This window comes from Amphiura filiformis, chromosome 17 (genome assembly GCF_039555335.1).
Source record: "Amphiura filiformis chromosome 17, Afil_fr2py, whole genome shotgun sequence".
In the NCBI taxonomy this organism is placed as follows: domain Eukaryota; kingdom Metazoa; phylum Echinodermata; class Ophiuroidea; order Amphilepidida; family Amphiuridae; genus Amphiura; species Amphiura filiformis.
The window spans coordinates 56,003,995-56,024,912 of record NC_092644.1 but is presented as its reverse complement, the minus strand read 5'-3'; the positions used below and the strand labels follow the sequence as shown (position 1 = coordinate 56,024,912).

The 20,918-nt window shown below is 35.5% G+C and overlaps 1 protein-coding gene across 1 annotated transcript in view; it reads right to left on the bottom strand.

The window, feature by feature from the left end:
- LOC140138019 (GTPase-activating Rap/Ran-GAP domain-like protein 3) overlaps positions 1 to 20,918 on the bottom strand; it is a 238,967-nt gene that overhangs the window by 63,796 nt on the left and 154,253 nt on the right. The window contains 2 exon segments of the mRNA XM_072159850.1: positions 433 to 551; positions 8,464 to 8,551. Of these exon segments, the coding sequence (XP_072015951.1) occupies positions 433 to 551; positions 8,464 to 8,551 (207 nt within the window).

Genomic DNA, 20,918 nt, shown 5'->3' with positions numbered 1-20,918 from the left:
CGTCAGGAATTAAACAAGAAAACTATAATAAAAGAAGATTGAAATTTATATTGTGAAAATCTTAACGCAATGCACGTGACTAAAGTGCAGAATCAACGATGTGTCAATCACTGACGTTTATTGACTGAAATTGAGCATGAAAATGCATGTACGTCATATATGTTTGAATAAATACACCGTGTGACCTTACAAGCGTATTTCGTCACTGTTGTGCTTAATTTATACTGTGGTATTAGTCGTTGATCAACCAGTACAGCAGCCTGTTTATTGATGATCAGGAGGCTGATTCCCTCGTCGCTGCGATCAAGTACAAATATCATTTTGAGAAAGCTGTGATGTTAACCTACATCAGCTCGATCAAAAAGATATATTCCTACTATTGTTTTTGGTTATAAATCTGTTACTTCATCATAAATCATGAACCCATCTTACCGTTTTGCGCCATAAAATTGCGCGATATTGCGGCACATTGTGGTTATTGGCATCTGTTAGCACCACAGAAATAAAGTACAAGTTTTTGTCAAAGTCTGCACCAACATAATTCTGATGAACTGTAAGAAACAAAGGCAAAGAAATCAAATATTAGGATGAGTAAACAATGTACATAATTATGTATTTATTTATAATCATAACATGTACTGAGTTTTTATAATTAGATTGCAAAGATGGTAAATAGAGCCGTGGGTGACTAATAGACTCTAAAACAATACTGAAGAAAACAAGAATGACTAGAGAAAAGACATGACATTTAAAAGTCTCCAGAATTAGAGCATAATATATTATTTCATCATTAGCATTATCCTTATTAATAAGGAGCAGATCAAACAAAATTGCCCTATCCTATCTTTGTAGGTAACATTATTTCCATGGCATCTTTCAAAAAGTGTGATTTCTGCTGCTTAGTCTAAACTATCAATGATTGTTGTCGTACTCGTGGTTTTTCATTGTGCCCGTTCTCATGAAATAAATCTTTCTTGTACTTACGATTCACAATTCATGGAAAAGCACTTATAATGAATACTTGTTTTAATATTAATTAATTTAATAACTGAATAAAAAATTCTATACATGAAATGGTTGTTTATAATTGATTCTTATGCTTATTCTTTGAGCTCCAGATTTACGGCATGATAGAAACTCCTTACGATATCGTTATGGAAAGAGGCAGGATAGAAATTGTCAGGTTATTATTCAAATTGAAACTGTTTTCAGGAATGTTTTAATAATTTCAATACTAATAACGCAATGACACATTATTTATTTGCTTAAGATCTATCAATTTGAAAGCACATGAATTCTCGTAAATGTTAAAATATGTCTATATCTGGTAAAAGGAGAAACCTGTCACATTTGTGATTGACTGTTGTTGGTTACCAAACATAGGCAACAATGTTGCTAATTTTAGTTATCAATAATTTTAAATGTCATCGTATACTTTATACCGAGTTTGTTATTAAAAGAAACGTTTTTAACCACCATATTCTATCGAGAAGTCATCCAGTAATAGTGACAACACATGAGAGATGAGAGCTGGTTCCACATTAAAACGCATCAATGCAATATCCCGGGATGCGCATCCAACACAAAAAGTGTTTCTTCTAAGTGCGTTGGGGTGAGTGTGCGTGTAGGGCGTTCGTAGCAAGATTTGTGTTCGCTATGACGCAATGCCATCTGCGCTCACAAGAGAAGGTCACATTGAAATGCATCCCAGGATTCGGGAATGCGTTTTAATGTGGTCCCGCGGCTCCCGTAGAGTAGAGTGGACCATACTTAGATTGATGTTACATTGAAAAGTAAATTAGCGAGTATCAGTGCGTGCGTATATTTCTATATTTTTAAATAATATACATATCGCGTCCTTTCTGACAAGACTTTCCATCAAAGCATGTACATACGACTCGACTTATCTGCGATGATAAAAGATGTGGTGCATTTTGAATGAAGATGGTTGAAATTATTGAAGTGAAATAAGCCCTTTTTTACCACCCAAATCGCGATGGCTCTTGTGCTTAACAAACAAACATTGAAATCAGATCGCTTATCATAACATGTCGAATAATAGCTTTTTGACAATTCTATGGAACAACAAGCAAGCCTTACCATTAAAGATTGAGAATCAACACCCGCTTCGTGGGTTATAATATTTACGCACTAAAACAAGCGTACTTTCTTAGATAGTGATGTGGTATTGGATATCATGTCTAGAATAGATTGCTGAAGAAAAACGTGGAAATGTGTGAACACTTGACATGAATCCGGGGACTTTACGCCAGTTTTGATTTAAACAAAAACTTCCTTTCAACAATAGATATACGAAGTAACCTATTATATATCTTGTAAAACTTTAAAATACATTGTGCCACCATTTCGTTTACCGTAAAGGCAAGATCGCAGTTATTTTATCAAAACACAAAATAATGATAACTTTTGATGCCTTGTTTTTGTAGCATCATCCTGTACTTCTCACAGAAATGTTAAAACAACACATCTTTGTTGTTGGTTATTTAAATGGTTAAAGAAATGTTATCACACGCTTGAGCTTTGTTGTTGCTTTATAAGATAGAAATCACGTTGAAAACAAGTTGATGTAGACGATAGCAATAAGATAAAACAAACGAATATAATTGCTAGTGTTGTTTTAGACCCTTACGTAATTCTAAATAAGCCTATTTACCCTGCTAATATGCAAGGAATTGATCATATGTACGGAGTTTACGCATAGAGACGAGTAAAGGTGTGCAAACTGTTGATTTCTTTAACAAAAATCTACATCATGATCGTCAAAAGTAAGCCATAGATGGCGCCATTGTGGATAAACGGACGTATCCTCGCAACCTCAAGCCCGATCAATAATAGGTATATAATCATCTAATTATGAAATAACAGATATTGATGGCTGTTCATGACGATTGAAGACATGGTATCAATGTCCATTTATTTAGCTCTTTGATCTGGTAAGTAAAATCATAGGGCCATGTCAATGACGAAATAGGTTAGACTCGTTAAACAACCTTCCAACTCTGAAACTGAACATTTTGTGAAAGGCACATAGTGATCTTACTTATTCGAAGAAATGTATAAATACCATAAAGTTACGAAAACAAATCTGTTTATATCTTGCATCTCAATCTGAAGATAAATCTATACTCGATCGCTTTTGCAGAAAAACAAATACGCATGCTCGCGTTGTTCTTGCACACTGAGCATGCGTGCGATTACAATAAATAGTATAAATCGAGATGAACGAACAATATGAACAATCCTTATATAATTTACAGAATACGCCATTTATCACATTTCAGCTGCTCCTGATAAATTCGTGAACCTGTTCAGCATTCATCCGAAGTGTTGCTATCCGTTTCAGGTTTCGAATTAAAATTGAGGGGTTTCTTTAAACAAGCCCAATGTACATGATTTGATTTTTGAATTTAAGTTTAAAAAATGGTGTTATATTTAAATGTAAAGTTTATGTTTACTTGGAATAACTTTCATAAGTAAGTTGCCTTCGGTACCACTTTCCTTTAAGCAAATAATAAGTTCTATAATTAATGATGATCGGGCTTCTAGCACAGCGCCCTCTATGTACGATATGTGCACAGTTAATTTTAGCTTCTGAGTTTGCTATAACATTTATACAATTTTGAAAAAATAAAACAATATAATCATTTTAATAAGCGATGAAATTTCTGATGTCTAAAAATACCCCCTCAAAGAATAATATTAATAAGAGTAAGAAGAAGATGAAGAAGAAGAAGAAGAAGATGATGAAGAAGAAGAAGAAGATGAAGAAGAAGAAGAAGAAGAAGAAGGAGGACGAGGAGAAGAAGAGAAGAACTTGTTTAAAGTCAATGTAATTTGAATATAGTATAATTATCATCTTCTGAAGTAAACCTGTGGGAAAAAATCCAATCATCACACGCTGGCCGCTGCTGTTGACATTATCATGCATGGTGAGGGCAAATATCACGAAAGTGATCGAGCTAAGTCTATCAAATTGTTGACATAGAAGATATCATACATTGATATGTCAATAGAAATGAAGAGTCTCTTTGGGAGATGTGCTTAAGTTGCCTCTAGCCTTCAGCATCATGTAGATCAAGGCGAAGATCTAGTTTTGTGTTTGACATAAAAAATAGAAAAACAACTGAATCAGTTAAGTTGTTTTTATCACATACAGTTTCATGAAAAAATTCTAGAAATCCGAGCCATTATCCCTGGGGCAATTACATGTTTTGACCGAATGCTTTTGTTTTGCACATAGCATGTTAACGCATTGATATTGATTAGGGTTCAAAGTATATGTATGTAAAATGTATAAAGAGAAATTTCTTATTTAACCACAACTTAAAATAGACCAAACGCCCTTTCATGATTAAAGTTTAAAACTTTTAATACCAAAACAAGAATTATTCCTGGCTCGGAATTTTCTGGTGAACCTTATTTATAGTATTATTATATACAAATTTATTTCATTGTTCAGCTTTCGTTTTTAGTCTGATATATAACAACTGCTTTAAGGGATCTAAAATGAGCGTTTATTGCGTTTCGACAGTATTTTTTGTGGGACATGAGAGCACCTCAGACCTATCGAATTGCATTCTGAATACGAAGCATGTCTTTCTGATATCAAATAATTTTTTGAAAATCACAATATGATACAAATTTTATGACAAATTATAAAAATTTGATATTTTTCAAATTTTGATATATAACAGTCCTCGAAGTAAATTATATAAATCTAATGACATATTCTTAAAGTGTATGTAGCAGGAGGAAAATCCGACGGTCAATTGAAAATGTTGACCTTTCATATTGAAGATATGGATTTTTTCCCAAAAAGACCTAATTTTTTTTCAAATGATCGTCGGCTTTTTATCCCACCTACATACACTTTAAGTATAAATCATCAGATTTATAAAGTTTACTTCAAGTACTGTTAAACATCAAAAATATCAATTTTTAATGATTTGCCATAAAATGTGTATTAAATTGCGAATTTCAAAAAATCAAAATTATTTGATATCAGAATGACATTCTTCGTATTCAGAATGCAATTCGATATGTCTGATATGCTCTAATGTCCCACAATAAATACTGTCCAAACGTCCATACCCCAGCCCTTAAGGGATCAATTGGAAATACAATGCAGCTGTACAAAGTTGCGGTTTTGAAGTATCAGTAGTTTGTTTGAGACAATAATTATTATTATATTACTGATGATTAATCTGTCAACGATTTTAACTGTTTTTGTATAATCCATTTGATGTCATTAACGCACTTTAAAAATTTTTCGGTTGTATAATACAAGTTTTACTTAGCATAAGCCGTGGTAACTATTTACACATATTCAATTTTATGAGCCCCTGGTGCCACCTGAACTTCTTTCATCATCTCCCCTCGATATTTTGTTCAACGTCAAATGTTCCATAGGGTACCATGATACTTTTGACACGATGTTACGTAAGACGTCGACTCATACAAGCGAGGTTGCTGGGGTGTGGGTTCGGCTCCCTGAAAAGCCAACTAGTTATGCAAATACGCTTAATCTTTTAATCGGATTAATCACTTGCATCACCACACCAATGTGTAATGGGGAGCTATTTCGCGATAATTATACAATCTAAGTGCTGAGAGGAACTGCGCTACAGTTGTGCTAGTGTTGAAGCATCTCCGTGGCAGCGGAATAACTTGTTATAAGTGCACTGTGCCGGATCAAGATGAACGCTAAATCATAAACATTTATTTATTTACTTATTTATTTATTACGTAACATTAACCATTTATGGTCATTATGTAAGATTCACTACCTTTGGAGACAAATTTCTTCCTTTACAAATGGTATTTCTTTCATTACTCCCACTCACATGTCAACAGCTACACCCATGACCCTAAACTTAATTTACTAATGAAAGATTCTGGTGAATGATTACAAAGATCCAAACATAGGTGTTATAAATAACACTAATGGGTGAAAGAACGTGAATATGTAAACAAAGTATCAATCAATAAAGAAGGGCAATGAACTGGTGTCGGCCAATATCTTTCAATTGTATCTACCGCGCAAATCAATCGTGGTCAATGCATGCAAAGCTAAGCTCACGAAGATACTATCTTCGAAGATACCAAATTCTTGGGCCGGAATGAATCCATCTAAGCGACATGCCTGTATAGCCGTTTCTCACAATAGTATCTATGAACAAAAACACGCATTGTAATTTGTCAAACGCGTCACGTTTAAACACCTTTGGGGACAAATTTCTTCCTTTTCAAATGGTATTTCTTTCATTACCCCCACTCACAAGTCAACAGCTACACCCATGACCCTAAACTTAATTTACTAATGAAAGATTCTGGTGAATGATTACAAAGATCTAAACATAGGTGTTATAAATAACACTAATGGGTGTAAGAATATGTAAACAAAGTATCAATCAATAAAGAAGGGGAATGAACTGGTGTCGGCCAATATCCTTCAATTGTATCTGCCGCGCAAATCAATCGTGGTCAATGCATGCAAAGTTAAGCTCACGAAGATACTATCGACAACGCCATTCTACAGCATTTTAAACAGGCTACTGTCAGGACAGCCACGTTTGAAACATTTTCAAGTTATTTTGTAATGTAACAAGAAGTTCTCTTAATAGTTAGAGGTTAATAACTGCGCATCGGTTATTTGGAGGGCATTGTGAAAAATCTAAACATTTTGCCTTTGGAACCGAGATATTTCGAGGTCCAAAGCAAAATGTTTAGATTATTCACAATGCCCGACATACTACCGATGCAAAGTTATTAACCTCATTCATAACCGTCACTTTGATCTCTTAACTTTACAAAATAACACAATATGTTCCTCAAAAGTTTGTAAAAATAAACTATTTTTACATCTTCCCTTTCCCAAAATCGATCAGGCTAAAACAAGACGACCAATAACAAAAGTGCGTTTCAGAATCTGTGCAAATATGGTAGCGTGCAATCCAAATACGGCAGCCAGCGCGCGCGCAGTTTGTTGGACGCACAATACGGCGCACGCAGAAGTCAATTGTGTGCGACATTGGAACAATTACGCATTTTGCGGTCAATTGTGAGATATTAATGACCTCGATTTGCGTTCGCGTTTTCGCAAATAATAAGATATGATTGGATCGCACGCATCGCGTTTATTAATGAGGTTATGAATGGGTAATTGAACAATGTCATGTCAGATGTCAGATGTGGGACGCGAATGTTAACTATCAGAGACTCTTAGTTTGTTGCACACAATAGAAACCGTCTTCGCGACACTAAATGGACGATTTACTTTTCATTACATCGAATTCTTTCACGATGTGATGCTTCTTTTCAATTTAATAGGTTATCACACAGACGTTTTCAATGACACGTTATATGCATCTGTTGGTCGCACAATACACTTTGGTATTCTGTTCTTCAGTACCACTTTACTCATAATTTTGAATTTATTTACAAACATTTTGTATGTTTTGGAACATCCCGACAAATATAAAAATGGTTTGGAAAAAAGCACGTATTGTGATTTGTCAAACGCGTCACGTAAAAACGCCATTTTGTAAAAAATCTCCTTTAATTTAAATGGGTGTATATTGACCGAGCAGTTGCGTGTATTGGCTACGTTACGAGTAACCTTGTATGCGTACAGTGATTAGCGAATCGGCGCGGTGTGTTGTTTTGCGTCCGCGTGTGAAATACTCTATGGATTTGGCAATTTCGTGCACGGGAGGAACTGGTTGAACTTCATAAAAATGGCCATGAAAAGTGGACGTAAACATGATTTAACTGATGTGCTGTTTAAGACTGAGAATAAAAGTATTGTCTTGAGAACCAGTCATGTCTCTATCACCTACCCTTACGTACTGAAAATCACGCAGTGTGATTTGTCAAAACGCGTCAGGTGAAAACTGTATTTTAAATTATATGACCTGAATTCTACGCAGAGCATTACGCGAGATTATGCGAACAATTTAGCGTAACTTGCGCTGTGGATACGCATACGCGATTTACCTCGAAACAATTTCACAATTGGGCAAAGAATGACATTTTCTCTTAGAAACTTTTGTGCGGTAAAGAATAGAAATAAAGGTTGTTGCATTATCCTTTACATCCAAACATTGTTTATTTGGTACTGCATCGGAGACATTATTTGCATGTAAACGACGTCATTCCCCTTTAGTTCTTTGTCAATGTTGTTCAATTGTAAAGTTTTTACTTTTCTCTCTTTATGTAGGGATCGTCATGGATGTCGCACCCTCACTCCACTGACACTCGCTCTTTTACTCTATATTAGCGAAATTTATATAAACTACTCTTGCTTCACACAAAACATTAACGACATTTATACTTCAAGGACTCCCAGGAATTGTAGAGCGTTTATCATAATCTGAACCTATTTTTCAAGCATCATTATCCTTGCTGTTTGGAACAGAATAAATGGATTATAAGCACACTTACTCTTTCCTAGAAAGTATTTGAAGTACCATCTTGTTTGGTATTCTGGGTTTTCAAGGTGAACGTCACTTCCGGTAGCTAGATTTGATATCTGTAAAATTAATAATATAAAGACAACATAATAAAAGAACTGTTCCAGTAAAAATTCGATATCACCTAATTCATTTTATTCATTTAAATATATTATAATGGTTCAATATGTGACAATTATAATAGTGTGGAGAGCCTAGTGGTTAAAGTACTCGCTTCATGAGGTCCCGGGTTCAATTCCCGGCGGTTGTAAATTCATGGGATATTGCCATTTAGCAACATGTATAAATTAAAATGAGACTCTCACTCGACTCCCTCATGTTTGAATTTGGGTAAAAATACCATAAGAATACATTATCCTTCGGAGGTCCCGTGTACAGGAAGCCATACTATGATGTGCCCCGAGTAATTCAATTTGATTATTTATCTTTTTTAACAATTGACAGCTATTTCATGAGAGATATGGGAGTTGGGTAACCCCCCTTGCAAGAGTTGCTGCACAGTGTCATCGCCCCGATATCTTCATGGCAGAAATCGCCATGGTAGGTTGAATCCACCGCCACGCATGGCCATTTTGTTCCGACCTGTTTAATAGTTTTGAGACGCATAATGGGCCGAGGGACATCCGACTAAGGCTACTGACAATAACCCGATGACTGACCTCTGTGTGCGTGAGTGAGCATGGTATACGCCATAGGTCATCTGCTTTTAGACTGCTTTCACGAGTGGCCTACGCTGGGCTGTAGTTCGGCACATATAAAATCAGAATTTTTGTCAGTTTTTGAGCTCAATACGCACGCTTCTTTCTCAATACGCAAGCTAACGACTATTATATCCTTTCAACACACATTTAAGTGCAAGCAAAAAATATGGCTTCTTTAGAATAAAAAAATTACGGGAGATATTCATCATTTTCTACCCCGGTATCCAAAGATATTCGTCTGAATATCAAATAGTGCATAGCACATTCACGTGTATCGATCCCGGGTATTGATTTTGGTGTCTCTGCTGTACCAAGTAATTATTAACCAGGCGATGTCGGTGTGTGCTGCGTAATAACATTTTTGGAATCACTTCTCATGCAATCAAGTTGATTCAAAAACAAATTCAATCATGTCAGAATGTTCACAGTATTGCATGATGTATTGCATAACAAATTCAATCATGTCAAAATGTTCACAGTATTGCATGAAGTATTGAATGTCTTTTAGCTGGGGAAATCCCAGTTTACTAATTTAGTATATCACTGATATAGCAGAGAGAGAAGAGACAATATCGTGAGGCATTTTTCATGAAGAGAGTTTGTAAGCTTTCTCTATAATTGTGTTGAATACTTTATGTACCTTTACAAAGAGAGGTACCCATGTGAGCCAGTCAATTTACATAGCCAATGTACTACTAGTATTATTCCATCAAAATAATCGAAGGAGATTTCAAATGGAACGAAGTGCTCTTCTCTTCCCAAAAGGGGAATATATTCTTCCGTCGACTTGCTGAAGTCTGGTTTACGAAACAACATATCTGTCAATAAAGTGGATCAGTTCAGAAAGATCAAGCCTGTTTCCAGAAGAAAAAGAGTGATTGGTGGAAACAGCACCATTTTGGGAGATTGTCATCTTCGATGAATAGTGATCCTCGTGGGACAAGTGAATCTGGATATACGTACACCAAGAACATTGAGTGCAACAGAAATTTATAATCAAGAAGACTACACGATAAGTAAATTCCCAATATATGTAATAATGTGATTATATGTATGCGCATTTATTGTTCATGTAATCAATCATATTTCACTTTTCAGTTTAACATTCAGATATTGTTAACTGAATCAAACCCTTGACCTTGAGTCATTAAGGACTCGTAGCAATACCTATACACGTATCTCACTGTCAGTTTTAAAAAGAGTAGGGTAATAACCCTTTGAAACTAGGAATATCGCTATATAAATCGAAATATGTTTCATGTATGCTGCTATTTCAAATCCAAAACCTCTGGTATTCACGACAATTCACACCTACCACTTGTCTTAGTTAGAACGCTTTATTTTGTACAGTTGAGTGAGCATTTTCATTGAGATACATTTGAATGTGTTTATATTAAGTATAAACTATGATTAGTATGATATCACATGAACCTATATTACATAAGCATCTATTTTGTATTCAAGACAAAATTCCATTCTTATCTCTATATTTTACCAATTTCAATGTGTAAAACGTCTTATTGACATACAATGAAGAAGTAAGGAACGATTTTTTTAGTTTTCACAATCCATCGCGTCAAATTTTCATTATAAACTATTTGAAAGCAGAAATACCATTTATCTTTTTTTAAATCAGTTTTGTCACATACATGTATTTTCCATCATAAGTTTCTATCATTTTAAGACGTGGTGCATTTTGTTACAAAATCCAACAAATCCACGTTCTTTTGTGGAATTATTTTAACTCAATACCTGATTTTGTTGTTTTGGTCATAAAGTTTTAATATCTAAAATTCTCAGCCTCAAGTCGCATTGGTTTAGTTTACCTTAACAGCTGCCCTAGCTTCATGATGCAGAAAACATTGACGAGAACAATTTCGTTGCATCCATAGTATTTCTTTCATGATGTTAATAATTACTTTCATCTGAGGTGCCTCGGGTACGGAAAGGAAGCGTTAACATGTTTTCCAATTTTGTTGCATTTGTGAACTATTTTTGCAATTGTGTTTGTTAAGAAAGCAGATAGTAATTTTAATTAAAATATTGATTAAAGATATGACAAGAGAGTAAGGCACCAAAGTAATACTTCCTGTGATGCGTCACTATTTTCTGCATCTGATCGTGATGGGAGGTCTTAGGGACGTGGGTGTGTGTATTGAGTGGGGGAGGTGGCGGGGTGTGCATGTATTGCTGTTACTTCCGAGGACTTGTGCAGAATAATACACCGACGCTACGAGGACCCCGTGTATGACGAAACGTGAGTCCTCTGAAAACATCGTAAACGGGGGTCTCTCAACAACCTCTGTGCGTTGGCCTTGTGGGGACTTGTTCGGTAGGCTACTACCGATTTTGTGAAGTGTTGACCACTGAAAAGTGCGTAATACATGGGTAGCGGTGGTGTGGTGGGATTACATTAAAGCAGTCAAAAACAAGTTGAATATGCGTGATTGTTAATAGGCTAGCATATCCAGGGAGGATTCACTTGCAATCTCCATCTACCCACGTAAATCCTGAAAACACTTTCTAAAACCGCTGCAATGTCTCCAAGCTATAGACTAAATTATTTATCTCAAGACACGAGTGTTTTCTTGAATCCGAGAATACCGTAAATAATTATTTCGACTTTATTTATGGACATCCTTCGCAGAGTCCCTTTAATAAGTCACTTGACACTTGTTAATATAATATAACAGACAGTGTTAAATTGGGCTATTCCAGAAAACAAGTGCACACCCCCTATAGAGGAGTAACTTTTCAATCAAAGAAATGTTTGAATTTCCAAGTTTGCTTTCTGAAAACGACTGGAATACGATTTGCAAATGTCACTTGAAAAAGCCTGAAAATCCAATTAAATGAAGAAAAAATCATGGAATGGTCCAAAATGAGATCTCAAAATTGAGGATTTCTGATTTTGAACTGTTTGCCTGCTGGATATTTTCGCCTTTGGACTCTTTAAAAGTCTGGATTTCCAAAAATCACGACTGGACAAAATGCAAAAAGTCCGGAAATCCAAACTAATCTATAGGGGGCGTGAATCTATTTTCTGGAATAGTCCATTAGGAAGCCTTGTCATTGTTGAGATATATATTATGGATGCATTGACAAGGTGTCCGCATTAAATGCCAACCCAAGGGAGTGTTATGAATGTCACAGTAGCAAATTATCACACCTTATTGATGATACGGATATGTATGACCAATATTCACGTTTTATATTCGAGGAAAGTTATAGTTCATAATTCGCACCCACTCTCTTGGACGAGCTCAAACACACACGTGCGCAAAATATAATATAAATATATCACAAACGAACATACCACCCCACCCAACACATACCACTCAAGAGCGATCATGCAACCCACACTAGCCTAAACACCCTTAACAACGGCACATTGCACACTCCTCAGTACATGAATAGCGCTCCATAACGTATGTGCATTAACCATGGCATTAACCTTCTTTGGATGGATATGGATCCTAAAATATGATAATCCTAATGTACCCTTGAAATGGAAATTTAACGTTATTATTCTGTATTTGGCTCATATATTATACCATGGAAAAAATGCTAAGCTTTCTATCCTATTTTGAGCACCGTGTTTTGTGTTCTGAGAAGTTCCAAGAGTCTAAAGGTGTCAAATAATATCACACCAACTGAAATAAACAAGTTAACGCTCAAACAGGAGAGCATGACTAAAACTGGTGCAATCCCACGATACGTTATTTATGCCATGGAAAGAGCTGGCCTCAAGTTAATATCGTCTGATAAACTATTTGGAATGAACGGAAGGAGCAAATCATGGCACTTGTCACCTTTATTTGGCCATTGATAACCGGCTTGAATATAAAGTAGAACTTAGAAAAGGGCAGAAATAAACTAAAGAATGCATCCTATAATTCATTGCAACTCTGTACCAGAATTTTGCTAGAAAAGCTGTTATATAAAGGCACATTATACAACTATTTGTTTCTTATTTGAAAATTGAGCTGTCTGCTGTTTTTTTAGCTATTTGAGATGTTTTAATTATATAGGAAGCAAAACATTGTTGTGTACAATTACTCAAAACTCGCGATGGTCGATGTTGATATAAAATTGGATCGGTTGAGCCCATATTTATTGGTAGAGCTATGAGTTTTAAAATATTGGACGAGACGTAGTCGAGTCCAATATTTTAAATCTCATAGATAGACCAATAAATATTGGGCGTAAAGCATCCAATTTTATCATTATTATGTTTTGGATCCAATATTTTCACACACTTGGATCCAGCAAAACATAATAATGGCATAAATTGACCTATGACGTAAGCCGAAATTGGTTATTATTGAACTTGCTTATTGTATGTTTCATACGTGAACAGTTAGTACTACCCATTTTGCCTCCAAAGGTGATATTGGAACTTTTAAGCGTTTTCTGCTCTTTTCTTGAGCAATTTCCAATGTTGTAATCCTACAGGTAGCAAAATATCTTTTGTATAGGGTTCTGGGAAGACTAAAGATCGACCTTTTGGACAGTGCAAGGAACTGGTAAGAAAATCGCATTTAAACCGGAGGGCATTCTGTGTACACACAAAAGTAGCAATAGGTATCTACGGCACGAGAATATGCAGTATTCTAAAACAAAATAGAGGCCTATATATTGGATATCAGAAACCCTGATATTGGACAATTTAAAAGCCACTCGATGACAGATAATACATAAAAGGCTCTGGCCAAATCGTAGTCACTGATTGGATTAATGAAATATTCAGATGAAAAATATTGAAAATGTAGTCGTCTGTTAACAGAGAGAGAGTAGAGTCAATATTTTTGGAATTTATCATTTGATGAACACATAAAAAGCATATCCTTTTATAAAATGAGACTATTGAATAATGCAATAGACCTTACAGATTTGAAATGCAGAGACTTGGTGTCGTCAACAAGTGAAAACAGGTGCTTGTCTGATGACAACAAAGCGTTATAAAATGAGTTAAAAAGGAAAAAACTGAGCAGAAATGTAGAGACTTGGTGTCTACGATAAAGGATACAATTTTTTAAAACTTAGAAGTTGGTGATGTTTGTTAATGTATTACGTAAAGTTCAATAAGGGTATGCAGTAGTAGAGAAATCTCTCAAAACAATTGAAGTAACCACAATGTTTTTCAACAAAGGCAAAATATGATGCGCGCGCATAGTCGCATACTGCCAGGCAAAAACAATGGGAATTGTGATGATGCAGGCAAAGACGTAAAAGTCAACACATCTGTAGAAGTATTCGCCATAGAAGTAATGATGTAACATGATTACCATAGCGCTAGGTGAAAACAATTTTGTAGACAGTAGTTGAATTCAGTCTTTGATCTATAATTTGAAACTCGCAGAAAAGTCTGGACTTTAGTAATGTTTTTGTAATCCGTGGTGTCGAAGTAGTAATGTATCATATCATGATTTATTACCATAGCGATGGGTCAACAGTCAACACTATTGACGCTGTACCTCTGCATCACAGAATAGATTATTAATGAATATACATAAAGACCTGGATCGTAATTTTATAGAAATTTCACGTTATGCTGAGTCCATGTACGTTTCACTTGCATCTGTACGAGTAGTGTCTTTGAAAAGAGCGGTATTGTATCAATCTAAATTTATGATCATAGTGCGGGGCAATACACTTTTGTTTTGACCCATCACTATGGTAATTAATCCTGTTACATCACTACTTCTTCGGCGAAGTCCATTCATGGGAAGCCATGGGATGCATTTACAAAGTAAGAGCGTAACTCATATTTGCCGTAGAGGTGATGATGTAACAGGATTAACAGGTGAGAGTGATCAACACGATATGAATATTCTATATCCATATGAATATTCGACCCATGTCTTTATCCTTGTTCTTTGACATCTATGGTTTAATGCAGAGGTTTCGAGTGAACGTACTAGTGCAGTGCGATACATTCAACAATATTTGAAGCAATTGCTATGGTAGTTAATCCTGTTACATTATCACCTCTACGGCGAATACAACTGTCAACAATTCTGCCACTGCTTTTCTGGTACCAGCGTTTTCGAAGCAGGCATATCCGTGTTTGATCATTCTGTTACAATTCTTCTGTTATACCTTCCCGGAAATTTTCAATGGATACATTTATACGATATAAAATACTCATCCCGAGATAATTTTTGTTGGAAGCACTTGTATGGTTCTGCAGCCAAATAACTTCAGGCATTCTTTGGATTTGGTTCATTATTAGTGAATCGGCATCACGAAGGATTACTGTTGACATGATTTACGGACGTAGTTTCCAAACTACTTTTGTAACTCTGAATAAAGCACTTAAAAAGGTTGGTCAGATCTTTTGAAAGCTGCAAAGCATATTCAATGCACTACAAGTACAAATGGCAAAAACCAAACGAAAACTATATGTGACCGTCCACGGCGAATGAGCCGTAAATTCCTCCCTCGGTCAATTTTGTTTTATTTCGTGTTTAAAAAATAAACATCATACACTTAAAAATGGTATATCATTTGACTTCAAACGATATCCAGAAGCGGGGTTATGGTTTGTTAAACTTTGCTCCTTCAACAAAATTATAGCTTTTACGTTTTTACATGTGTCTCTTTTTCCACATTGTTGGCAATAAATATCAAACAGTCATAATTGGCGGTCATTTCAAATCATCCCCAAGTCAACGAGGTTTAAGAAAGTTCTCTCATTGTTAATTTTTGGTTATGCATACCTGTACAAAATACAATGCCTGGTAACCCACCACTTGAACAGGATTTAGCAATATAAGCAAACAAAGACCAGACATGATGCAGTCATGTCTACAGTAGAATTCATCTCGACCTTTGCAGGACTTAACCCCATTAAAAGCTATTAAACCAAGATAACACTCATTGAAACAGCTCAACTGATTAAATCGGATCTTCTCTGGTTGTGCACAAGTGACTGTTTTCATGTGCGATATCGCAATAAAGCTGGTATTCATAGCTTCAGTTGGGTAACCGATTATAAAGGAAACGAAAGGAAACAATGTTATGTGTGGCTTTGTTCACGAAATCAGACAATGGCGTGCTTTTTGTAAACCAGCATTCTTGAAAATGAGCAACATAATGATTTTTGACTTAACACGGTTTGGAAATAATTTCTTCATATTTTTGGTGTTATCTGTCGTTTACATGTCCTTCCTAAAACACAAAAGTACGACCCTCTCCAAACACCTAAATTAGCTAAAAATTTAGGACATGTTACAAAACTATATTGTCTAGAATTTTAGAAGAGTACTTTTAATATTGGCCGGTTATTTTTCACACAGCGACGTTAACTAGGCAATGTACTATTACCTATAACATTAACTAAAACACCAAAGTACGAATATTTCCAAACATCTAAATTAGCTAAAAATTTAGGACATGTTAAAAACTATATTTTCTAGAACTTTAGAAGAGTACTTTTTATATTGGCCGGTTATTTTTCACACAGCGACGTTAACTAGTCATATCCCCATACTGTTAACGTAGGGCTATTTGTAGGGTCACGCGTCAATGGGAAAGAGCACTGTGTATTGTGTATAGGAAAACGGACAGTAACTGCAGTATGAGCTATTAAAAGTTCTATAGCCATCTAAGGTAGAAGCTTATTATCCACTTCAACAATAGGATTATTGATTAGATTTTGACTATCGAAATGAGATGTCGGGCCAGCTTAAGTTACCGATGAATATGACCTTCGTACACATTTTACACCGTAACTCAGAATACAATTTAGGGAATTTACGGCTCATTTGTGCTGCCGAGTCACATATGAAAACTATATCAAACATGTGATCCAATTATCAAACTAGTGTCTATTCGTAAAGCTTAAACTATCGTTGTCTTGATAGATCATCTATGTCCCATCATGCATTATTCCCGCGTGTCACTACGTAACGTAGGCTGCTTGTTATTGTTTTTATCAGAGGAAATTTGCGCAAAAGCTTGATGCACTTTCGTTTAATGGTATAGGATCTCGTGTTATTGCGAGAGTGAGCTTTTTGCTCTTAGTAGGTCTAACAAGATTCCAATAACAACAACGCTTTGTAAAATTACAAAGTTGGAGGAAAACTGAAAACGATGCTGAAAACCATTGATTATCATCTTGTCCTATTTTTAGTTTACTTCGCGATATTGCTGTATTATTGTTTAACAATGACAAAGGATATGTTTATACTCTACGGAAAGAAGTCGTCTCAGAGCAATTGTTTGTACTAAAGGAAGTAAAAACATAATTTTATGAAAATGTCTTTACATTTTTCTCATCATTTTTACCGTTCAATACACAATATACAATTGGAAAAACGTGCTCCAGAAAAAATAAAATGAGAATTCACACGGGTATATATGAATGCTATTATTAAATCGATATAATTTCTGTGGCAGCCTTCCTAATTACCTACCATGTTCCCGTGTCGCTCAAATTATATATCTGACGTTTGACGCGATCGTGAAGCATGAGATGTCAGATGTTGTAAAAATGATCACAACATAATGAACATGACAAGAAGCAATTCCTTTTGTTTTAGCAACACTTAAGACGTTATGTTGGAAAGTGATGACTCTATTTTTGGATGCAGCAAAATATAGCAACTACTGTAACAAAATTGTAAGTCGATTTTGAATATGATCGACATCCGATATATTTGGCATGATCATCTGAAGTATTATATTGTTATGTACCAAGTAACATTGGTCTCTAAGGTAAGGTGTCTGATGAAATACGATATTAGCATCTTGGCAGGTTAGGTTTACTTCGTATAGAAATGTAACCGACGTGACCACATTTTGTAAAAATTTGTGCTTGAACACGTTTTAATGAAGCTTCTGGATGTGATTTGAGGCGTTGTCAAAACAAACACGTGGTTCAAATTTCTTTTACAATTTGATTTGTACTAGGATTGAGCGATATTTGCAAAATGTGCACGTTTATTTGGTGTAAATTATGTTGAAGACACTACCAGTGATCCCGGTGAAAGCGTTAACATTATACTGCATTTGCAGGAATAGTTTAACATTTTGTAATACGACAATTTGACAAGAAGGAGAAAAACAGTGTTGAAAATGCTGAGCTCCATTAAAGGGGGTCTCCGGCAATTATAACATTATTATGCCTTATATGTTAGCAAAATGATTATCAAGCATGGATCACATGGTTTTATTTAAAACAAACTCATATTGACCATAAAAATGAATAAAAACAGTAGTCTCTCAACACGCGATATTCAAAATTCCCGCGCCGAAATTGTCTAAGTGCAACGACGTAATGGTTGTTTGTGCTCAATTGTCTCGACAATTTTGAATATCGCGTGTTGAGAGGCGACTGTTTTTATTCATTTTTATGGTCTATTATGTTTCTTACATATAAGGCATAATGGTGTGATTGCCGGAGACCCACTTTAACCCAAGTGTCCATACGGACAGACTCCGCTAACATACACCTAATATGTCAAATTTGATCCATATTATGCCGCTTTCGGGCTTATCATTGGCAGAGCAATTAATAGTTTGGCTATCCGTAATCTTAACAAAAATGCACAAATCAGATTGTTGACGATGTTGCATAGTTTTTGAGTCTGAGTCGTGAATAGCGCATTAGTGCCATTAGGGAACTTAGCACCTTTATAGTATTTTGCACAACGCTTATCCATCAACGCTTGTCAACTATTAAGCTTGTCAACTATTAAGTTATTGGTTTTAATTATCACTAATCTTTTTTTTAACATCAAAGAGTTAAAAAAACAACAGTTGACCAGAATGTAATGTTCCATATTTATAACCAGATAATACGCGGATTTAGGGTTTCTCTACCGGAAGTCAATTTGTGCCGAAATTCCTTCCCACAATGCAATAAGCGTTTTGCATAACAATAGATACAGTTCGGAGGTTAATCAATATTCTTTGTTATGCAAAACGCTTATTGCATTGTGGCAAGGAATTTCGGCACAAATTGACTCCCGGTAGAGAAACCCTAAATCCGCGTATTGTACGTTTTCTTTGATTATGGAAACGTCATCTGTGATTTTTTCTTCGCACAACATTACATTGGAGATCAAACTTAACGTAAACTCTTGACAAATATTGTCGTTGCCAGTTCGGTCACTTAAATAGAGACAAGGTTCATAACTTTACTCTTCAAATAATAGGTATAATTATATTCAGATTTGTCCGAATAGTTGGTTCAAATCGCAGGTGTAAATTGAGGAGGTCAGGTGCATATTATATCCATTATTCTTGATTTATTTGAGGAACAGGAAATAACTCGTCAAATATAAAGAATTTAATAAAAATATATGTTTTTATTTGATAATAGTATCAAACATATACATTAAATTTGTTAAATTAGGGTGTCAATTAAAAGCTAGCATTATAGAGCAGATGTTGGGGACTTTTTAACGCAAAAAGTTTGAAAGTGGTGTAAATCGCCTTTGGCATTTGAACTTGTTGTTTACTTTCTGTCATGGTATTTTATTCAATCACTGAGATCCTTACTATATAGCTGCATTCCCAAAACATACAACTTAGATTAAGTAACAGAATATAATCACAAATGCTCATATAGTTGAGCGCTTTAAACTGCCAATTATTTGGTCACTGCAAAGCTCTCTCAGTCTCAAATCTGGGTTTGATGCTATGAACTAGCTGTAACAAGATTACCAGGGATGTTGGTGGAATTACACTGAGAATATTGTACATCAACGTTTCTGTCAATCAGCTTGAAAGTTCTCTTAGCGGTTCATGATTGGAACTATAACATGATTAGGTTTACCTTTGTGCGCCTTCAAGCATATAGAAATGCGGATAATACAAGGACTAGGAAAACGAAGGCTTATTTGAGTTTCTTTTCTGACAAGTCTCCAATGGGAATCTCTTGTGATTTACTTTTGCTGATGAGGTGGATAGTGTGATGTGCTTCCACTTTAAGTAACATGTGGGAAATGCAAGTAATTATATATTTGTGTAAGTCAGGCCTTCTCAACTAGTTTATTTGAAGCGCCAACTGGAAAATTTCTGTGATCATGAAGTGCTAAAATGTTTAAGGGCGCCTGAGGACTTTGTGAGTTAGAGCGGGCGCATAGCGGGTACGGTGTAGTGATGAAGTTTTATCGGGGGTCCAGGGGGCAGCGCCCCCGGAAGCTCATGGATTTTAAGGTTTTTTGAAGGCCCAGATTGAGTATTTTCACCTCTTTTTTGTTCAAGATTTATGTGAAAAAAATATTAAAATTACCGTGCGCCACTTTGTGCGCCACTTCGACTGACTCCAAGCGCCACAAGTGGCACGCGCGCCGCCAGTAAAGTAACCAATATGTGACAATAAAATGTATGTGCTCGTCGTGTAGAGAGTTAACTTTTAATAATTTGATATCAGAAGGATATTCCTCGTATTCAGAATGCTATTTGGTGTGTCTGATTTGCTCACATGTCCCACAAAAAATACTGTGCAAAGGTGGGTGACCAACCCCTAATCTAGTGGCATTTATATGTCGAAGTGACGTAATAATCGGATTAACTACCATAGCTATAGATGAATACAAGCTTTCACGCGGTAACTATGCAATGAACCATTGATGACAAAGAAATGCTGATCACTCGTACATGTACGATTAGTATCTGTGAAAAGAGCGGTATTGTATTCAATCTATGATTACAGACATACACAGGTGATGAGTGCAACCTGCTTATAGTGCAGGGCAATTATTCAAAAATT